The sequence below is a fragment of the Vombatus ursinus genome, unplaced genomic scaffold, assembly GCF_900497805.2.
Source record: "Vombatus ursinus unplaced genomic scaffold, bare-nosed wombat genome assembly UNPS02014172.1, whole genome shotgun sequence".
Lineage (NCBI taxonomy): Eukaryota > Metazoa > Chordata > Mammalia > Diprotodontia > Vombatidae > Vombatus > Vombatus ursinus.
Genome location: NW_020953950.1, coordinates 13,341 through 32,471, shown reverse-complemented (window position 1 = coordinate 32,471; position 19,131 = coordinate 13,341). Strand labels below are relative to the sequence as shown.

At 47.0% G+C, this 19,131-nt stretch overlaps 1 protein-coding gene across 1 annotated transcript; it reads right to left on the bottom strand.

Moving 5' to 3' along the window:
- Positions 1–12,646: 12,646 nt before the first annotated feature.
- Positions 12,647–18,765, bottom strand: HSPB7 (heat shock protein family B (small) member 7). Its single transcript, XM_027859803.1, has 3 exons — positions 18,518–18,765; positions 17,164–17,297; positions 12,647–14,743 (listed from the first exon to the last, which is right to left on the bottom strand). The coding sequence occupies exons 1-3, from the start codon at positions 18,702–18,704 to the stop codon at positions 14,564–14,566; spliced, it is 501 nt and encodes a 166-aa protein (XP_027715604.1). The 5' UTR covers positions 18,705–18,765; the 3' UTR covers positions 12,647–14,563.
- Positions 18,766–19,131: the final 366 nt, after the last annotated feature.

Below are 19,131 nucleotides of genomic sequence, written 5' to 3'. Positions count from 1 at the left end.
TTTGAACTCAGGTCCTCATATCCTACTCTTTGTAACACTATTTGAAATTTTCTTGGCAAAGATACTGGAATGATTTGCCATTTTCTTCTCCAGCTCATTTTGCTGATGAAGGATTGAGGCAAACAGGGTGAGGAGACTTGCCCAGGGTCACACAGCTAGAAAGTACCTGAGGCCAGATTTGAACTCAGGAAGATAAGTCTACCTGACTCCAGGCCCAGTGTTCTATCCACTGCACCGCCCAGCTGGTCTAGTAGGAGTTTAATAAATGCTTGTTGACTTGCCTTGAAAGGCAGAATTCCAACCCACTTGCTCCTCCCTCCAAGGCCAGTTTTTTATTACCTGCATCACGGTACCTCTCTGCTTCTCCTGTCTATTACTACCTGGGTGATTTTTGCAGGGGATTCATTTTAACAGCTCTGAATCTCTTTTTTCTTCCTGTGGAAAATGAGGGAGTCAGAATAGATGAATTTGAAAGTCCCTTCCAGTACTAAGGTTCTGAGAAATTGAGGAGGATAGGGAGAGAAATTGGCCACCGCTGGATCTGGCTGTGTGAACTCATCACCACTAGGTGTCGCCCCATCACCAGGCTGGAGGTGGAAAGCAGCCCCAAGCAGCCCCAGCTGGTGGAGTCAGTGTGGCTGGGTCCATATCCTGCTTCAGAATCTTAGTAACTGTGTGACTGTGGCAGGTCACAGAACCTCTCGGAGCCTCGGTTTCCTCATCCGTCAAGTAATAGCACCTGCCTCCCAGGGTTGTTGTGAAGATCACATGAGAAACACATGCACAGTGCTTGCAAACCTGAAAGCCCTATATGAGATACTGTCATAACCCATCCGAGCTTTCTTGTTCCACCCCAGCCTTTTTGCTTGGTGTTGTTCAGTTGTTCCCAACTCTCCATGACCCTATCTGAGGTTTTCTTGGCAAAGATACTGGAGTGGTTTGCCATTTCCTGCTCCAGCTCATTTTACAGATGAGGAAACTGAGGCAAACAGGGCTAAGTGACTTGCCCAGGGTCACACAACTAGCAAGTGTCTGAGGCCTGATTTGAACTCAGGTCCTCCTGACCCCAGGCCCAGTACTCTAGCCACTGTGTAACCTAGCTGTCCCATCTGGGACTTTTAGCATCCTGTAAATTCTCCCAAAGGGATCCTGGTATGTGACACATAGAGGACCCTCACCTGGTTCTTGTGGTATTTCATGGGGGCCAGTGAGAACTAGGACTTTCCCTTGCTGTCACAAACACTTTTCTGAGGGAGTCTATCTATTCTGAATGTATCTTGTATATACCTCGTTATTTTTCATGATGGTTCCCCCTTTACAGTATGAGTTTCTTGAAGGCAGGGGCCATATTTGTCTTTCTTTGTATACCTACTGCTTAGCACAGTATCTACTACATAGAAAGCTCTGTAATGAATGCTCATTGACCGACTGACTTCTTTTTCTGCTCTGGTGTGTCTCTTTTATGATTTTTTTTGTTTGTGATTTTTGGGCTAGGCAATGGGGTTAAGTGACTTGCTCAGGGTCACACAGCTAGTAAGTGTTGTGTCTGAGGCTGGATTTGAACTCAGATCCTCCTGACTCCAGGGCCAGTGCTCTATCCACTGTGCCACCTAGTTGCCCCTGTGATGTTTCTCATGGGCAAATCAGTGTTAGGGAAGATAATGCGGCCTGCTTACATCCCCAGTGAGTTTTTCTACTGCTCTTCAGACCCTCTGCTATAGTGATGCCCCTCCAATCCTGGTATCCCATGATCTGAAATCACACAGTATCTCTGGGAGGAGACACATAGAAACTTTACCTCATCCAGGTGGGCACTCCCTCCGTCCAAAGTATTGGCAATCCATCTGTATCAATCCATCCTGTGGGCTTGTTGTCTGTTCTCCCACAGATCCTTCATAGGGCATCCACCTGGCTTCCTCAAGTCCCAGCTAAAATCCCACCACCTACAGTAAACCTTTCTTGATCCTCCTTAATGCCAGTACCTTCCAACTGCTGATTATCTCCAATTAGTCCCAGAAGTCGTTTGTCCATAATTGTTTGCATGTTGCTTCCCCATTAGACTGTGAGCTCTTTGGGAGCAGGGATTATCTTTTGCTTTTCCTTGTATCCCCAGGGCTTAGCACAGTGCCTGGCACATAGCAGGCGCTTAATGAACGCTAGCTGACTGAGTAAGGCTTTCCTCCAGGTATAAAAAATATTTGTTCATAACAATGGTGTTCACTTAAGCTGTGCGTCTACAGATGTCCCTTCCACATCACGGGGGTTAGGCCCATGGTGTCCCCGTAATCTGGAAAATCGGTGTAAAATTTTTTGGCTCTCCTTCCTACCAGCCAAGAAATCTGATTTTTTTTCAGTGGTTTACAGCACCTTAATATAAAATTTTAGTTAACTATGTGTAGGTCAATGTTTAGTAAAAATACTGTATGAAAAAGAACTCTTTCTGTGTCATCTGTTGGCCTTTGCATGTCATTTGCAGTTTCCACAAAACTCTCTCCATATTTCCAATTAATTTCTTATGCCGACCCACGATATTTTAAAACCACGATGGGGAAAGTTGTAATGTGGAAGGGATAACTAGACTATCTTCTGCTCTCAATACGAGACTGGCTCATTCTGTTTTCTGATGACACATTTAGACATCCTTTATAAAACACAGCATGGAATAATGCATAGTGTGTTGGGCTTATTTCAAATCCTGCTTCTGATACTTAGCAGTTGTGTGACCTCAGGGAACTCACTTCACATCTCTGTGCCTCAGTTTCCTCACTTGTAAAATGGAGGTAATAATGCCGACCATAGTATTACTGTGAGGATCACATGAGATGATGTCCTTAGAGAGCTTGGTGAAGTTTAAAGCGCTATTTCAATGTCACTATTTTTATTTCCTTCTACATATTTCTGCTCTGATGCCTCATGGAAACATGAATGTGACCCTGGGTTCTCAAAGGATATGGCAGTTAAGCACAAGCTTTGGCAGGTCTTCCCACGTTGAAAAGCAACAGACTGAGTCTGCTTTCCTAGACCAGCCTCTTCAAATCCAGAGAGACTCGTGTCCCAGTGATCCAACTCCTGACGGTGCTTCCTTTGGTTGTGGAATCCAGGAAACAAAGATGACAAAATGGCCGTTGGTCCAGTGCCAGCCTCCTTTGGTCCTATAGCGGTGGTGGCAGAGCTGCAGGAAAAGGAGCAGAGGGTGCAAACACTCATAGTCTTTAGGTCATTTGTAAACTTCACAAAGGTGTTAGTACTGCAAGTGGGATACCCTCCTCCAATGGCCATGCACCTTCTACCAGAGGAATGTATGAGATCAACCTTGATGTTCTCGTTGTTAGAAACCAAACCAGGAATCAGGAGAGAGATGTGACTAGATGCAAGGATGACTCATGGCTTCTTCTTGGAAAGGAAGATAAAGAAGTGGGTGGGGTGGGTTTTGTCACAAACCCAAAGGCAAAAAACAAAACAAAACAAAACAAAAACCCTCCATCAATTCTTGGGATATTTGGTCATCTTACCTTGCATAAATATTTGCCAAAATACCACTGTGGCCAGGTGGAGTGTTGTTCAGGTGCTGCTTGCTGGGTGGTTAGCTGAACAAACAAATAGACTTCTCCCTGTCATGGCTACTGACTTATTTCCTTGTTCTGTCTGTCTCTCTTGAGTACACCTGTAGTTTGGGGTATGGATACCGCAGAGATTACTAATACCAGCAGAAATGTTCCTTCTGATCAGCTTTCCATCACCGTATCTGCCTGAGATGAGAAAACTCTCCTTTCCCTTTGAGATTAATTTCTTTTCTCTCAATCTCATTCCTCACACTCTTGTTGAGTCATTTCAGTCCCGTCCAACTCTCTGTGACGCCATTTGGGGTTTTCTTGACAAAGATACTAGGGTAGTTTACCATTTCCTTCTCCAGCTCATTTTACAGATGAGGAAACTGAGGCAAATGGGGCAAAGTGACTTGCTAAGTGTTGCACAGCTAGTAAATGTCTGAGGTTGGATTTGAACTCGGGTCCTCCTGATTCCAGGGCAGGTGTTCTATCCACTGCACCGCCAAGCTGCCCTCACTGTCTTCACACTTAAGTCATGTAAATGATGATACATTTTGAAATGAAACTTTAAGTAGCCTTTATTTTTTTATTTTTATTTATTTATTTACCTATTTATTTATTTTAGGCAATTGGTTTTAAGTGACTTGCCCAGGGTCACACAGCTAGTAGGTGTCAAGTGTCTGGTCTGAGACCATTTAAGTAACCTTTAAAGGAAGATGTGCACCCAGTCCCATTGGTTCCAGCCAATGGAGTTGAGCCTCTTCCCTCTTCTCTCTTATCCTCCCATCAAGAGAGGAAATGGGAAGTGAATGGGTCAGGAAATGGGAAATGAAGAGATGGCTTCCCCCCAATCCAGGAAGGCAGGAGGGAGGAGAGGTGTTGTGGCCTGGATTTGGGTCATCTAGCTAGTCATCACAGCCGCTGACCAATCTGAGCCCATTTCCTCATCTCTCTCTCCTTGCCTCCACAGACCTTCTGCCATGCTGGGAAATCTCAGCTACCATTGCTGTTGGAAAGGCAGCAGCCAGTCTATCCTCCCTCTCATCGTCTCTTCCATTGTCACCGGGCAGCTTCTTGGCAGAGGGAAGTTCCAAAGTCTTGGGGGCTCTGTATAATACGTGCTGGTGGCAGACACTCTCAGATCCACTAAATCCCCCTGGTAACAATTCGTGGTACAAGATGTATAATACCATGTGAATAATTGTGCCTTATAAACCATCATCTGTTGCAGAGAATGAAGAGGTAGAGACATTTTTACAAAGAACTAATAAGACTATCCAAATTAAATCGTATGTGTGTATACATGCAACACATACACACACACTTTGATATTTGTGCGGCTAGGTGGTGCGATGGAAAGAGCACTGGCCCTGGAGGCAGGAGGACCTGAGTTCAAATCCGACCACAGAAACTTACTGGTTCTGTGACCTTGGGCAAGTCACTTGATCCCAGTTGCCTCTCCCCCTCCAAAAAAAGAACAAATATATACAAGAAATCAGAAATCGGTGCTAGAGGAAATATAATTGTGAGGGTATTGAGGGATCAATTTAGGACCTATGTTGAGGCAATGATGGGGTTCACTGGGTAGAGCACTGAACTCAGAGTTAGGAAGAACTGAGTTTGAATCCTGCCTCAGATACTTCCTAGCTGAGGGACCCTAGAGAAATCCCTTAACCTCTGTCTGCCTTAATTTCCTCATTTGTAAAATGGGGATAATCATAGCACCTACTGCCCAGGATTTTTGTGAGGAACAAATGAGAACATGTAAAACATTTTGTAAACCTTGTGAACCTTAAAATGCTACGTAAATGCTAGTTGAAGGAGGGGAAGACAAAAAAACTGTGAAAAGTATTTCGTGGTGGCACAGTAGACAGAGCGCCAGGTTTGGAGTCAGAAGACCTGAGTCAAATCTTATGTCAGACACTTACTAGCTGTATGACTCTGGGCAAGTCCTTTAACCCTGTTTGCCTCAGTTTCTGCATCCATAACATGAGCTGGAGAAGGAAATGGCAAACCACTCCAGTATTTCTGCCAAGAAAACCCCAAATGGGGTCACGAAGAGTCAGATATGACTGGAAATGACTCAACAACAAACAACATTAATGCTCCCTTCCAAAGGTGACCATGAGAACACCAACAGCTACTGCCCCATGGGCCTATTTCCCACCTATTTTATAATTTTTAAAAATATTTTTAATAATTTATATTTTTTATGCAAACATTAAGTGCATCCTTGGTAACAGCGTTGGTAGGAAACAGACCAATTTTTGCAAGGGATAGTCCTCAGCTGGCCACATCTTAAGCATCACGCAATTACTAAAAGTTGTTGAGAACACAAGATTCTACTGTGTTTATTGTTTTTTGGTTCTGCAAGAGTATTTGACTTGGTAGAGCAAATTACCACCTCAAAGGTCCTCTTCCATCTGTCCCCCATGGAACCACAATCAGAATTACTCAGAATCTCCTGAATGATACACATTTATCTTGGACAGCGCAAATGGACGATGAGTTTGGTCCAAAATCATATGAGAAAAGGAGAGTAGGTTGGATTACCTTAGGAAAATTTCACAACTCTTTTAATGACCCCAAATTCCTCTTAGAAACAAAGGTCAATCTTTTGCATACCAATATTCTACTAATGTAGCCGCTGGCTTGCCAGTCATGGGACACTGGTCTCTGAGGATTTACAAATGAGTGTTGCTGGTTGCTCACAGGGCAATAAAGAGACACGTGGTGTGCATGAGCAGGCTACAAAATATAATGAACTAGGAGTGTTGTAGAAAAAAGGAGCAAAGACGCATGATGGAAAATGCTATCCACATCTAGAGAAAGAACTATGAAGTCTGAATGCAGATCGAAGCATACTGTTTTCTCTTTTTTGTTTGTTTGCTTTTTGTTTTTTCTTTCTTGTAGTTTTTCCCTTTTGCTCTGATTCTTCTTTTGCAACATGACTAATGTGAAAATATGTTTAATATGATTGTACATGTGTAGCCTATATCAGATTGCTTGCCATCTTAGGGAGGGGGGAACAGAGGGAGGGGGGAAATTTAGAACTCAAAATCTTACAAAAGTGAATGTTGAAAACTAAAAATAAATAAATACATTTAAAAAAAGAAAAAAGGAGCAAAGAATCAGAGGAATACATTATTTTGAAAGGATGGGCTGGTCATGTGGCAGGAGTAATGTAATCAGTGGATAGCCCATATGTTCTGCTAATGTGTTTGTGACGAAAGGGGATGTCCAGGAGGGGCTCTCGCATGTTGGTTGGAACTCTGGTAATGAACTTGTGGAAGGACACAGACAAAAATCACCCAGGAAATGCAGGCTTGACGGGTTGCAATCTGCACCGTAAGAAGGAATATCAATCAGTCAGCAAGCATTTGTCAAGCACTTACTGTGTGCCGGGCACTGGAGAGATAAAGAAAGGTGAAAACATGGTCCTTACCTTCAAAGAGCATGTTTTAATGGGGGATACAACATAGTAAATAAGTATGTAGAATATGCAGAATAGATGAAAGCAATGGGAAAAGGGAGGGGACTAGCAGCTGGGGGATAGGGAAAGATCTGCTGAAGAAGGGGGGCTCTGAGTGGAGGCTTAAAGAAAGCCAGGAAATGTTGAAAACCAAAAATTAATTAGTTAATTAATTAAAAAAAAAGAAAGCCAGGAAAACTAAATGGAGAAGGTGAGAGGTACAGAGCATTTCAGCCATCAGGGACAGCCAAGGCAAAGGCAGGAAGATGGGAGATGGAGATGTTCTCTGCTACAGGTGGGGCTGGGGGAGAACTGATCTAGGGTTGGACCTCCAGTGGGTCCCCCTTTGGGGAGGACTGAGGGAGGCATGACCTTGGAAGAGGGCCATTTCTACATTTGGCTAGGAGGTGGATGTAGAGGGGGAGGGGAGCAGGGAGACAAAGAGCCTTAGGCCTTCCCAGAGTCCAGCTGGGTGGAGCTGTTGACAAGCTGTCACCCAGTCTCTCCAGCTGCCAGCCAGAGCCAGAGAGGTGACCTTGGCAGGAGAGAGAGACAGAGAGAGAGAGAGAGAGAGAGAGAGAGAGAGAGAGAGAGGGAGGGGGGGGGGAGGGAGAGAGGGAGAGAGAGAGAGAGTGAGAGAGAGAGAGAGAGGGACAGGGAGAGAGAGGAGAGAAAAAGAGAGAGACAGAGAGAGAGATGGAGAGACAGAAAGAGAGAGAGACAGAGAAGGATGGGAGAGAGTAAGGAAAGGAGGGAGATAGGCAGGAAGGAGAAGGAAAGAATGAGAGACTCTGTAAGGAAGGTCAGGGAAAGATCAGAAAAGGAGAGGAGGTAAAGAAGGGAGACCTAAGTCTCACTGAGATAGTCAAGGTTTCCCACCCCATTCACTCCGAGTTCCTCCCAATATCCGTGAGGGAGTTTAGAGCTAAGTGTGAAGGCGCCAGAATGAGATTCTGGGGTGTGAGGAGAGGCAGAACTAGTATCTGTGTCCAGCCTGGAGGTGGGGTAGATCTGGCTGGACTTTGTCTTGTTGGTCCTGAGAGTGGTGGGTGGAAGAGGTTGGGAGCCTCAGAGGACTGAACTTCTGACACTCTGTGCTCCTAGAGGTGCCCCAAGGTCTATGGAATCCCCCAAATGTAGTACCCCCATTTGCCCCTCTCAATCCTCATTCCTTTTACTGTGCCTCCTTACAGAAATCTTGAGGAGAGGGAGGTGAGCCTGGGGTTTGGAGGACAGAGGGCAATAAGGTGACCCAGAGAGGGGAAATCTGTGTGTAAATAGACCCTGGAACCCCTCCTTCTATTCCCCCATCCTCCTACTCTGGGCAGCTGAGTGGACTGGGCTGCAAATAGTCAGGGGAATGAATGAGTCAGTGAGGCTGGAAATAACCCCTCCCCCGCCTCCCCAGACAATGGGGGAGGGAGAGGGACAGTGCCCCCAGCTGCCTGGGACCTAGAGGCTAGAAGTCAGAGAAACTTGTGCCCAGCTCCCTGTGCCAACGGACTCTGGAGTCAGGGAGGGGGTGGACCATTGGGCTAGGAGGAAGCTGGGTAGAGCAGTGAGCCCAGGCTTATAACTATGATTTCTGCTACTACTTTTTTTTTTTAAATAAAGGATCCTTTCCCTTTCTCCACCCCTACCCCCCAACTCACCAAGCCAATTATCAATCAAGTATTTATCCAACTTCCAGAGGTGGGAGATCACTTTTCATGGGCCACCAAGCCAGACCACAGGGCCCTGCCCAGGAGAGCCAATGCCAAGATTGAAGTCTGAGCCCCCTGGCACCTGTCCTGTAGACGTGGAGTGAGTCATAGTCCAGCACTTCCCCCACCCCCCACCTTCAGCCATGAGACTCTTTCTGTACCACAATCTTTCGCATTCGCCATTCTGCAGATAGGAAGGCTGAAACACACTCTCCCCAACAAAGGACCAGATAACCCAAGGTCTTGGGGGTCCTATGAAAGTCAGTCAACTTGACTTTCCAACCCTAGGGGCAAGAGGGTCATGGGTTTTATTAGTGGCTCCTATAGTATCTATCTTAGTGTATAAACACTGGTACATCAAGGACCTGTGATTTCATATGGTGTGGGAATTCTCCTGCTTAGGGCTGTCTTAGGTCCAGAGGAGTTAAACTGACTCACTCTAGGTCACATAGCTGGTAAGAGTCACAGACTATTTGAGCTCAGGTCTTCAGGTTTCCAAATTCAGTGGAGTTCATCAGTCATTTTCTCTTTCCTCTTTCCTTTTCAGTTTAAAACTGTTACAATTAGATTTTTTGATTGGGGATGGGGGAGTAGGGGGTTGGGGGGGGTGGGGGGAAACAAAACAAACAACCCAACAACAACCCAATCTAATTGTTTTGATTAGAATTGCAAGACTCTAGGCAAATACATTCTTACTACAACCCTGGTTAGGCAGACTCCATCCCTGGTGAGGATCCTGTCCTTCCCATATTTCAAGCCCTTGTCCAAATATCTGAATCTCCTCCTCATACAACTTCCTCTTAACTATTCACTTCTCAAATCTGCCTTTCTCTTTGAAATTTCTTGTCTTCAACAAGCAGCAGAAATTAAAATAGCACCTTTGTCTTTAAGGTTTTCAGTGTCTTGCCCAAAATTTATTAATTTTTATCAATACTGAGACTTCTGTTGTGACCGTCTCCACCCACTTTAAACTATTTCTCTTCCCATGGACAGGAATGGGACTGAGATAAGAGAGGCTTTAGATTGATGTGGACTGGGAGTAGATAGAGTTCTAAGTATTAAAGTTACCAGAAGAAAAAGAGGTGAATTGGTAAGGGGGAAGATAATTAGGGAAAGACAATATTTGTTGTTCTTTAGTCCTTTCAGTCATGTCTGACTCTTCATGACCCCATTTGAAGGGTTTTCTCAGCAAAGACACTAGAATGGTCTGCCATATCCTTCTCCAGCTCATTTTACAGATGAGGAAACTGAGGGAAACAGAGGGAAATGACTTGCCCAGAGTCACACAGCTAGTGTCTGAGGCTGGATTTGAACTCAGGTCTTCCTGACTCCAGGCCCAGCACTCTAGACATTATGGCACCACTTAGCTGCCCTTAAGAAGGTATCTCTGACTCCAGTTTACCAAATCAACCTTATCTCACATTATTCCCTTTTATATGCTCCATCTGTCGCACTCTACATATTTTTTCCCATCTGGAATCTTAATGCCTTTTCTCATACTATCCTCCATTCCCCAACATGGAAGGAGTTCCTGTCTGGGACCCTTACCTCGGACAGCTGCTAGAGTTCTTCCCTCCCTTCAAGCCCTCTGTCAGTAGCCATCACTTTCATGAAGCCTTCTCTGTCCACCCCTCACACTCTTATTCAGTGTGTGACCATGGACAATTCACTCACCTCTTGGAACATCAATTTTCTCCTCTGTAAAATGGGTAGCAAAGTGCTTGCCCTTTCCTACCTCGATGCTGTTATAAGGAAAGTGCTTAGCAAACCTATAAGACTTTAAGATTCTGCAATTTCCTCTGCTCAGGTACTCAATGCTGAAGTAGATCTTGACTGTAATGGCCTCAGAGAGTGGCTGTGGCCCCAAAGATCATTACCCTGCAGCCAGCCTAGTGGTATACTCAAAACAGCCAGGCTGGTCCTCAAGTAGCTACCCAGCCTGTGAATAGAGCCAAAGACTAGCAATCAGGAAGACTGAGTTCAAATTCAGCCTTGGGCACTGACTAGCTAGGTGATTCTGGACAAGTCACTTTAGCTCCTGTTGGCCTCAGGTATTTTCATCTGTAAAATGGGGATAATAATAGCATCTACCTCCTGTTCTGAGGATCAAATGAAATAACATTTGTAAAGTGCTTTGCAAACCTCGAAGTGCTATAGAAATTCAAAATCTTAGACACGTGCCATTGCTAGAAGGAAGTTCACTCCCTTGGCATGGCTTTTGAGAACACAGAGTCACTTCCATGCCACAAGTAGGCATCAGAAGAAGACATCAAAGGAGGCAAACTTTAAAGTACTCTAGAAAAGTAGCGGGTGTGTGTGGGGGGGGCGGGGTTGTCTGTTTTTTAAGCTGAAAGAATGACTACTTATCTACATATGACTGGTATGAATGGTGTAGAAACAAACTCTATATTCACAGTCCTCTAGATGAGAGAGAAGAGAAAGCCTGGAGGTGCTCTAACTGGAGAGGCCCCCAAACAAAGGGGAAGGTGCTCCTCCCTGGGCCCCAAGGGCTTCCCCTTCCCCTCAAATCACCTTGTGTTTATTCTATCCGTATTTTAGACAAATGTATGAAAGGCAATGCAATGTAATGGGCAGAGAATTAGTTTTGCAGTCTCACTTTTGACCTATAGTAGCCATGTGATTCCTTGACCTCTTAGGCCTAGGCAACTCTGAGACTAAGTGACAGAGAAGTCTGCCTTGGTAGAAGAACTCTCCTGATCCAGAAGTTCCTTATACCAATGAAATGACAGGTTTGTATAAATTATATATATAAAGAGTTCTATGTCTATATGTTGTCTCCCTTGATAGAATGTAAGTACCTTGAGGGCAAGGGTTGCTTCATTTTTGTCTTTGCTTAGTGCCTGACATATAGGAGGCACTTTAAGATTTCTTCATTGATTGATTAATTGATTTAGGAAGAAAGCTGGATATTTTTGAGCAGGGCACACCACACTGGGAACCAATGGGCAAACCTCAGTTTGGGGAAAGCAGGAACTCAGGTAGCACATAGTAGGTGCTTTATAAATGCTTATTGACCGACCATGAACAGGAGGGAGCCTCCAGGCCCTGGGTATTGACATGATCCAGAGGAAAAAAAACCATGGTTGAGGCCAACAGCCTGCACAGTGGGTAGAGAAACAATAGAAGAAAAATTGTTCACCAAGGACCCCTCTGACCCTAAGTCATGAAACATCAGAAGAGGCAACATGGAGGCAGTAAATCCAGAGCTCTACCTGGAGTTGAGAACACCTGGCTTCAAAGCCGGCCTCCAACATTGGCCTTGGGTGGGTTGTAGAATGTGTTGTAGGATCTATGGATCCAGAACTGGACAGGGCCTTAAAGATCACTTCATCCAGGCCCCTTATTCTGCAGTAGAGGAAGCTAAGTCCCCGAAAAGTTAAGTGACTTGTCCAAGGTCACACAGGTAGTAAGTGCCAGAGGCAGAATTTGCACTGAAGTCCTCAGATTCCAAATCCAGCACCCTTTCTTCTGTATTACGCTAAACAACCTCTCTGAGTCTTGGTTTCCTCATCTGTAAAGTGGGGATAAAGCACCAGATCTGGGATCAGATAGACCCGAGTTCAAATCCAGCCTCAGACACTTACTAGCTATGTGACCCCCTGCGAGTCACTTCACCTGTTTGCTTCAGTTTTCTTACCTATAAAACAGGGATAATAAGAATACCTCCCTCCCAGGGTTGTTGTGAGGATCAAATGAGATAATAATAGTAAAATGCTTAGCACAGTGCCAGGCACATAGTAGGCACTGTATAAATAAACATTTATTCCCTTTTCTGTCCCCCATAGTACCTCCCTCACATTCTAAGTAAAGCTGGTTTTGATCCTTAGAGTACTGTGCAAATGTTAATTTTGATTGTTATTATTTCTCCAGGGGCTGAGACTGAGACCATTAGGCAGCAGACAGCAGGAGTCATAAATAATTTATCAGGAACCAACCCAGGTTAGAAAAATCCCTATATACAGATAGGACACTGATGGGCAGTTCCCCCTGCCCCAGGGCACAGGTGGTGGCTAGGGTAGGAGCCCCATAGGACGACACTGGGCCTGGAAGACAGAGAGAGCCAGGGAGCCAGAACTTAGCTTGGGATGGGAGAGGGAGAAGGTTGTACGATGACCTTGGAGCCTGGTACAGAGTGGAGGGGATTGGCCTTGGGGTCAGGAGGCCTAAGTCTGAGTTCTAGCTTGGGCACTTACTGACCATGGAGCAATCCTAACACTAAACCTCAGTTTCCTTTTCTGAAAAATGGAGGCAGGATTACTTGCCTGGTCTACCTCCTAGGGCTTTTGTGAGGAAAGCGCTTTGTAAAATGATACGTTCTTAGGATTATTCTTATTTGTCCACAGAAAGTGGACTACCTGCCATCCCCGTGGTCTCCCCTCGCCTCCTGCCACAGGCTCCTCAGGTGGTAAAGCCGGAAGGAAACTGCATTGTCTAGCTGGGTTTATAGACACTGGCCAGGGAGAAGTCCAGGGGAGCTGGAGACCTACCAAGGAGAGGACACAGTAAGTGGGGCCCCTACCCTGAGGTCTCCCCACATCCCTCTCTCCTTTCCTCTGGCCAGGATGAGGTCCAGCCCCACAGAGGTTCAGACCAATGCTGCTGGGGGCTGGGATACAGGGAGCAGAGGGAAGGCTTTGGGGATGGAGGGAGGCACAGCTGGTGTACCATGGCAAGCCCAAGTCAGGTTGTAGAACTGGGACCCGCTCTAAAGCAGCATAGGCCAGAGAATGGGAAGAGACCTTAGAGCTATCGTCTGATCCACTCAGTTTACAACTGAGGAAACTGAGGCTTAGAGGGGTTAGGAGGCTTGGTCAAGATCACACAAGTGACCAAGAGCAGGTATAGGATATGAGCTAAGGTCCTCTGACTTCAGGTCCAATGTTCTTTCATTGACCTAGGATGTTTTAAGGACACAGGATCACTGGGGTTGGGAGAAGGGAGTTGGGAGAAGCCATGACATAGCAGGTACTTAATAATTGCTTGTTGATCTATTGCTGCAACTACTGGCCCCTTCCCTTTCTTAGCACCGTGTTGGCGCTGGGACAAGGAAAACCCACTAAGGCATTGTCAGGGGACTGACTGGGAGAAGAGAGCCTGCTTAGGCCAAGGCTCGGACCTTCCCAAGAGATCCCCCACCTCCCTTGGATGTATCTCTAACCATATTTGACTTCCAGTCCCTAGAAAAAGGGAAAGAGTCTTAGTTTACACACTGGTACTGAGGGACCCCTCACTCCTACTTTGGTTCCCCCAGGTACCTGGGACCCAGGAGGGACTGAAGGATGCTCTAAGAATATTTTCTATTAGTCTCAATGCTGTGCCAGCTCCCAGAAACCAAGGCCCTTCTCCAAAGCTCCCTCTTCCCTCCAAGTTTCTTACTCCAGAGGTTGAGAACACCCCCTTGAGAGAGGTTCTGCTCTAAGCTGTCCAGATCTAGCACCCAGAGCCAACTAAGCATGAGTCCCAATGTATTGATCTAGAACTTACATGGGGTACAGGGGTAGGCCTGCCCTAGGGGTGGTAAAGAGGATCACAGTTTCCACCCCAATCTAAATCAAGTGCCCTGGGCTTCTGGAGTGACCCACCAGGGGCCACAGAAGGGGAGCTGGAAACAGGGTTGGGGAGTGGAGTTGAGAGGCTTGGAACTGAGATCCCAGGACCAAGATCTAAGACTTGGAACCTGGAGCTCCATTCAAGCCCCAGCCAAGAGTGGGGGATGGGGAGGAGAGAATGGAAGCTTTTCTATCGGGCCTGTTAGCGGGGGGAAACAGAGGAGGACACTCCCCTTGGGCAGGCCAAGCAGGCTCCACACTGCGGCCCGCTCAGATTTTGATCTCAGTTCGGAAGGTCTGCTGCACGTGCTCCGGGTGGGGGTGGCGTCGGGCACGGATGGTGAGGCTCCCGTCATCGCCTAGGGCTGAGGTCACGGAGGTGGGGTCCACATCTTCTGGCAGCTGGCATTTGTGGGTGAATGTATTCATGACAGTGCCATCTGGGGCCAGCTGGGGGTAGAGGAGGCAAGGGGTCAATACAAGTCACTCTGGCCTTGCTGTGACCTTCCCAAAGGAAACAAGGACCTCATAATCTTCCCTTTTTTCCCTAAACCCTGTGAAACATAGATTAGTGAAACCTGTACTGGGACAGCGAGGAGGGTGTGGCCAGGGTAGGGTGGCCAGAAGTTAAGTGCACCTGACTATGGCTAGCACCTAAGAGCTCGCACAATGTGTCCAGGTATTTGTTGGTTAATCGAGTGCGATTAAAATTCTCTCAGGCCCGGGATGGGGTGGGGAGGGGTACAGGGGGGTCTCAGCAAATGGGATGAAGGTGACGTGAGCAGGGTGAGAAGCTCTATGTGGTCATGAGGGAGTGAAGAGGTTGGGGCCAGAATAAGGGGGATGGAGATCACTTAGGAAGGTAGGACCTTAATAGAGGGGAATAGGAGGAAAATGGGCCCTAGTGAAAGGGAGAGGGGCTCATGGAGAGGGGAGTGGAAATTAGTTAAGGAGAGGGGGCTCAACAAAGAGGATGGGGCTCAATGAGGAGATGGAATATGTGATAGGAGGGGGGTCAGTGAGGGGGACTAAATTAGGGGATTAATGAAGGGCTGGTGACTCATCTAAGAAAAAGGAGAGGATCTCAGGGAGGGGGATGCAGGTTCTGTGCTAGGGATGGGGATGGGTTATAGTGTTCTCAGGAATCCACTCTAGGAATCCATAGGAAGAGTCTGGGTAGGAATGAAGTGTCTTCCCTGGAATACCCTTCCCTTCCCTCCCTTAGGTACCTGGCTTAAACAAGTGACCACCCACATAAAGCCAGGTCAATGCTCAGGCCTAGGTGGCTCCTCCCAGTGGCCTCTGGCCAGGACATAGCGTTCTGATGGTGGCAAGAGGGAGCATGAGTCATGTCCAGTCATTGGGCATCAGGACTGGCACATGCCTGGGTTGTCTGGGGCTGGCACCAGGGTCATCTGCAGGGACAACTGTGGGTGGTAGCTGTGCTGGTTTCCCCTTCCTGAGCCCTGGAAATAAGACCTGGGCCAGTCCCCCAGAGTCCATCTTTCAGAGCTGGCTGCATTCCTGGACTATTGCTAGTGCCCACCCATGGCTCACCTTGAATCAACAGGGCTTCTACAAATAGGGAAACTGAGGCACAGGATGAGGAGGTAGCTTGTGTAAGAGCTATAGCTGCGGATTTGCTACTACTTGGCTGTGAAACCCCTGGTCTCACTCAGAAGGCTTGGACTTCAGGACAGGCCCTTATGTTTGTTAGCTGGATGACTTTGGGCAAATCACTTCCCCTCTCAAAGGCTCAGTTTCCTCGTCTGTAAAATAGTTATGATAATACTTGCACCACCTATCTCACATAGCCCTTACCTTTCTTTACAAGGAAAGAACTTTGCTAACTTTAAAGAATTATGCAAAGATGAGTTATCACTATTTTAAATATTTGAACATCCAATAAGGTCTGAATAAATGCTTGTTTGTTCATTGATAGGCTTCGGACAGATTTGTCTTGTTCTTAGGTGACCAGGGAAGAGTTGTTGGCCTCCTTCTGGTCCCTCCAATGAAAGGTCACACAGAGTAGGGCCCCCAATATGATGTTCCTTCCTACTGGAGGAAAGGGCCCAGCAAGGCAAAGGAAAACCTTAGTGAGGTTCCGGGGGCCTGCATCGCCTCCAGTAGGAGTCTGCCTAATCCCCCCAAGCCTTAGAGGCTTCAAGGGCAAGTCAGGGCTGCATTGTGGGTCCACCCAAGATCCAGGGAGCTAGACTTGTAAGTCCTGAGAAAGAGGGGCTCCCACCCATTTCCTTCCTGTCTCCATTGGGATCTGGCCCCTCCTGGTCCTTCCCAAGTATATCTTCCATTCAGTCTCAGCTTTTGTCTCCAATACCCTGCCCCATTCCCTTATTTTCCATCTCTTCAACCCTTGTTACACCTCCCCTTAAAAAAAATCTGTTGACATGTTTTGTTTTGATATTAGCTTCATCTCTACCCTCTCCCCTTCCCTCACCAGACTGATATTCTCTTGTGACAAAGAATAAAAGAGGGGAGAAAATAGTAATTCAGCAGAACTAACCAAAACGTAGACCAAGTCTGACAATATATGCAGTATTACAGACCCATAATCTCCCACTTCTGCAAAGAAAGTCAGAAGGCTCATTTTCTCATCTCTTCTCCCAGACCAAGTTTAATTACAATGAATTACATTCTGCTTTGCCCAGATCACCTTCTGCCCCTGCCTCACCTAATTTCTCTCCTCTTCCACTTCTCCTGATCCCATTTAGGTTTTCCTAATCACTCCCCCTTGTCAACCTTGTCTGGGGAGCGAGTCTGGGGAGATCCCAAAGGAAGAGGGCAGACTTAGCTGGATCAGGAGGGATGGACGGGATACTCAAGCCTAATTGGGACAGAGTGCTACTCACCTTCTCAGCCCGAACCTCAATCTGGTTGTTGGATGTGGTAACAATGATGTCCTCTGGGGAGAAATCACTCACGTCCACTGCGAACTGGTAGGAATCTCCCAGGGTCTTGATATTGCCTGTACCCCCAGATCGGGCTGCCGTGGCAGGGGTTGGGGATGGGGAATAGGAGATGGAGTGATTTTCACTTCTCAATGTGAGGAGGCCGAGTCTGCCTTTCTTTTTTCTTCCCAAACACCCATTGGATGATCAGTAGAATGTTGGAACTAGAAAAGATGATCTAATGCAGCCTCTTCATTTTACAGATGAAGAAACTGAGGCATAGAGATGAAGGACTTGCCTGATTAGAACCCAGGTCCTCTCTCTGACTCCAATCTAGCACTTTTTCCATTACACCATGGCATCTGGGTTTTTTCCCATTCCAGAGTGATTACAGGAGACCGCTCCTCGGGTCCTGGGCCCCACATGTCTCAGCTGTAGCCCCTCCCCAACTCCTCCCCTCCTAGTTTTTTTTCTACCTCTAAACCCTGACACATCTCTCCATCCCCCTGCCCCACCACAGCTAGGCCACCTTCAGACTATCAGCAGTGAGTGCTCTCTGAAAACCTCCAAGCTCTCATCATTCCAAGGAGTCAATACTCTGGAATCCTGAAGACCTGGCTTTGAATCTCAGTCCTTCCATCTGTGTGACCTTGAGCAAGTCACCTAAGCTGGGTCTCATTTTCCTCATCTGTAAAATGAGGGAGTTGGTCCAGATGACTTCTGAGGTTCCTTCTAGCCCTAGATCTAAGATGCGATCTTCCTTCCTATAGCCCCAGTCTTTAGTCAGTTGAGATGCCCTCTTCACCTCAAATTCCCATTCATTTCCTTGAGTTCCCTCCAGGTCAGAACTGATCATAGGGTTAGAGATGGAAGAGGCTTTAGAGGTCATCTGATCTAACCCTTTCTTTTACAGATGACGAAACTGAGGCCCAAGAACTTAAGTGACTTGCCCAAGGCAATGAAGGAATCGAGTAACAGAACCAGAATTCAAATGAGGTCTTTGGACTTGGTTTAGCCAAAGTCCATTTACCCTTTAGGGCCACAGCTGATTCTCATAACTACACTTAGCCGTCGTATCCACATCTTTCCTTTATGGCCACTTCTTTCTCCTTTGTCCACTTGTACTCTTGTGGCCACACCTGCCCCACCCCAGCTCCCATAGCACCTCCTGCTGGCAGAGTTGGCTCTAACAGACTTTTGGAACCAATGGAGTCCCGGGTGCGTGTACACTCATATGCCTGTCTCACTCCCAGCTGTGCCAAAGAGATCAAGATCCCTTGATCTCCTATCTTCTCTCCCTTCTACCCCAACTTGCCTGGAAAGCCCAAAGGCTCAGTGTGGGGCCGCATGAAGCTGCCGAAATCCTCAGAAAACATGCTCAAAGTCTTCTCCATGGGCAGGTCCCGGGCAGGGGGGTTGTGGGAGGCTGAGGAGGAGGAAGAAGATGAGGAAGAGTGGAAACTGTGTTCCGCTCGGAAGGTAGAGGAGGTCTTATGGCTCATTCACCAGGTGGGGGAGGGCTCTGTCCCAGGAACCGCAAGGAGTCACAGCAGGGCACGCGGGCTGGGCTGAGGGAGTGCTTGGGGCCCTGGTGATTGGGGCTTTATAAGGCCCTCAGCCGCCCCCCAGGCTCTGGGCCAGCCCTCTTGTCCACTGGCTAAATATAGGTCTCTGGCAGGCAGTAGCAGGTTGGAGGAGGGGGGTTGGTGGGCTGGTGGGTGGAGACGTGGGGGTAGAAGGTTTTCCCGCTGAGATGTTGGTGCTGACATTCCAAACAAACCAAAGCAGACTGAGGCTGAGCTCATCCAGAAGCATTCCAGTCCTGCTGATAACGGGAGGAGGCTGTGAAGGGGGCAGAAGGAAGGATGGAGGAATCAAAGGGGTGTGTGTGTGTGTGTGTGTGTGTGTGTGTGTGTGTGTGTGTGTGTG